The sequence below is a fragment of the Haliaeetus leucocephalus genome, unplaced genomic scaffold (assembly GCF_000737465.1).
Source record: "Haliaeetus leucocephalus isolate CR32 unplaced genomic scaffold, Haliaeetus_leucocephalus-4.0 Scaffold360, whole genome shotgun sequence".
Taxonomy (NCBI): Eukaryota; Metazoa; Chordata; class Aves; order Accipitriformes; family Accipitridae; genus Haliaeetus; species Haliaeetus leucocephalus.
This window is the reverse complement of record NW_010972796.1, coordinates 22,407-22,794: the sequence shown is the minus strand read 5'-3', so window position 1 is coordinate 22,794 and position 388 is coordinate 22,407. Positions and strand designations below refer to the sequence as shown.

The following is a 388-nucleotide window of genomic DNA, read 5'->3' as shown; positions in this document are numbered from 1 at the left end:
CCTGGGGACAGGTGACAGACCCCCAGAAATGGGTGACAAACACCAAGGACGGGTGAGAGACCCCTGGGGATGGGTGACAACTTGGGATGGGTGACAACTTGGGATGGGTGACAACCACCCGAGGACAGGTGCCAGACCCCCAAAAATGGGTGCCAGACCCCCCGAGGACAGGTGCCAGAACCCCAGAAATGGGTGACAGACCCCCAAGGACGGGTGACAGCCCCCCCGTCCCGTCCCTGCCCCATCCCATCCTCACCTTCCTCCTCCTCGGCCGCAAACTCCTCGTCCTCCTCGCGGGGTTCCCAAGGCCGCTTGTTCCTCCGCAGCAGCGCCTGGGACGGGGTGGGGGGGACACACACAAGACACTGGGGTGAGTGGGGGGGGGGTG

The 388-nt window shown here is 65.2% G+C and overlaps 1 protein-coding gene across 1 annotated transcript in view; it reads right to left on the bottom strand.

Annotated features, from left to right (window-relative positions):
* The window catches only part of LOC104835062 (helicase SRCAP-like), a 17,234-nt gene that overhangs the window by 6,826 nt on the left and 10,020 nt on the right, over window positions 1–388 (bottom strand). The window contains exon 6 of the mRNA XM_010572839.1: window positions 257–332. Within this exon, the coding sequence (XP_010571141.1) occupies window positions 257–332 (76 nt within the window). The remainder of the gene's footprint in view (window positions 1–256; window positions 333–388) is intronic.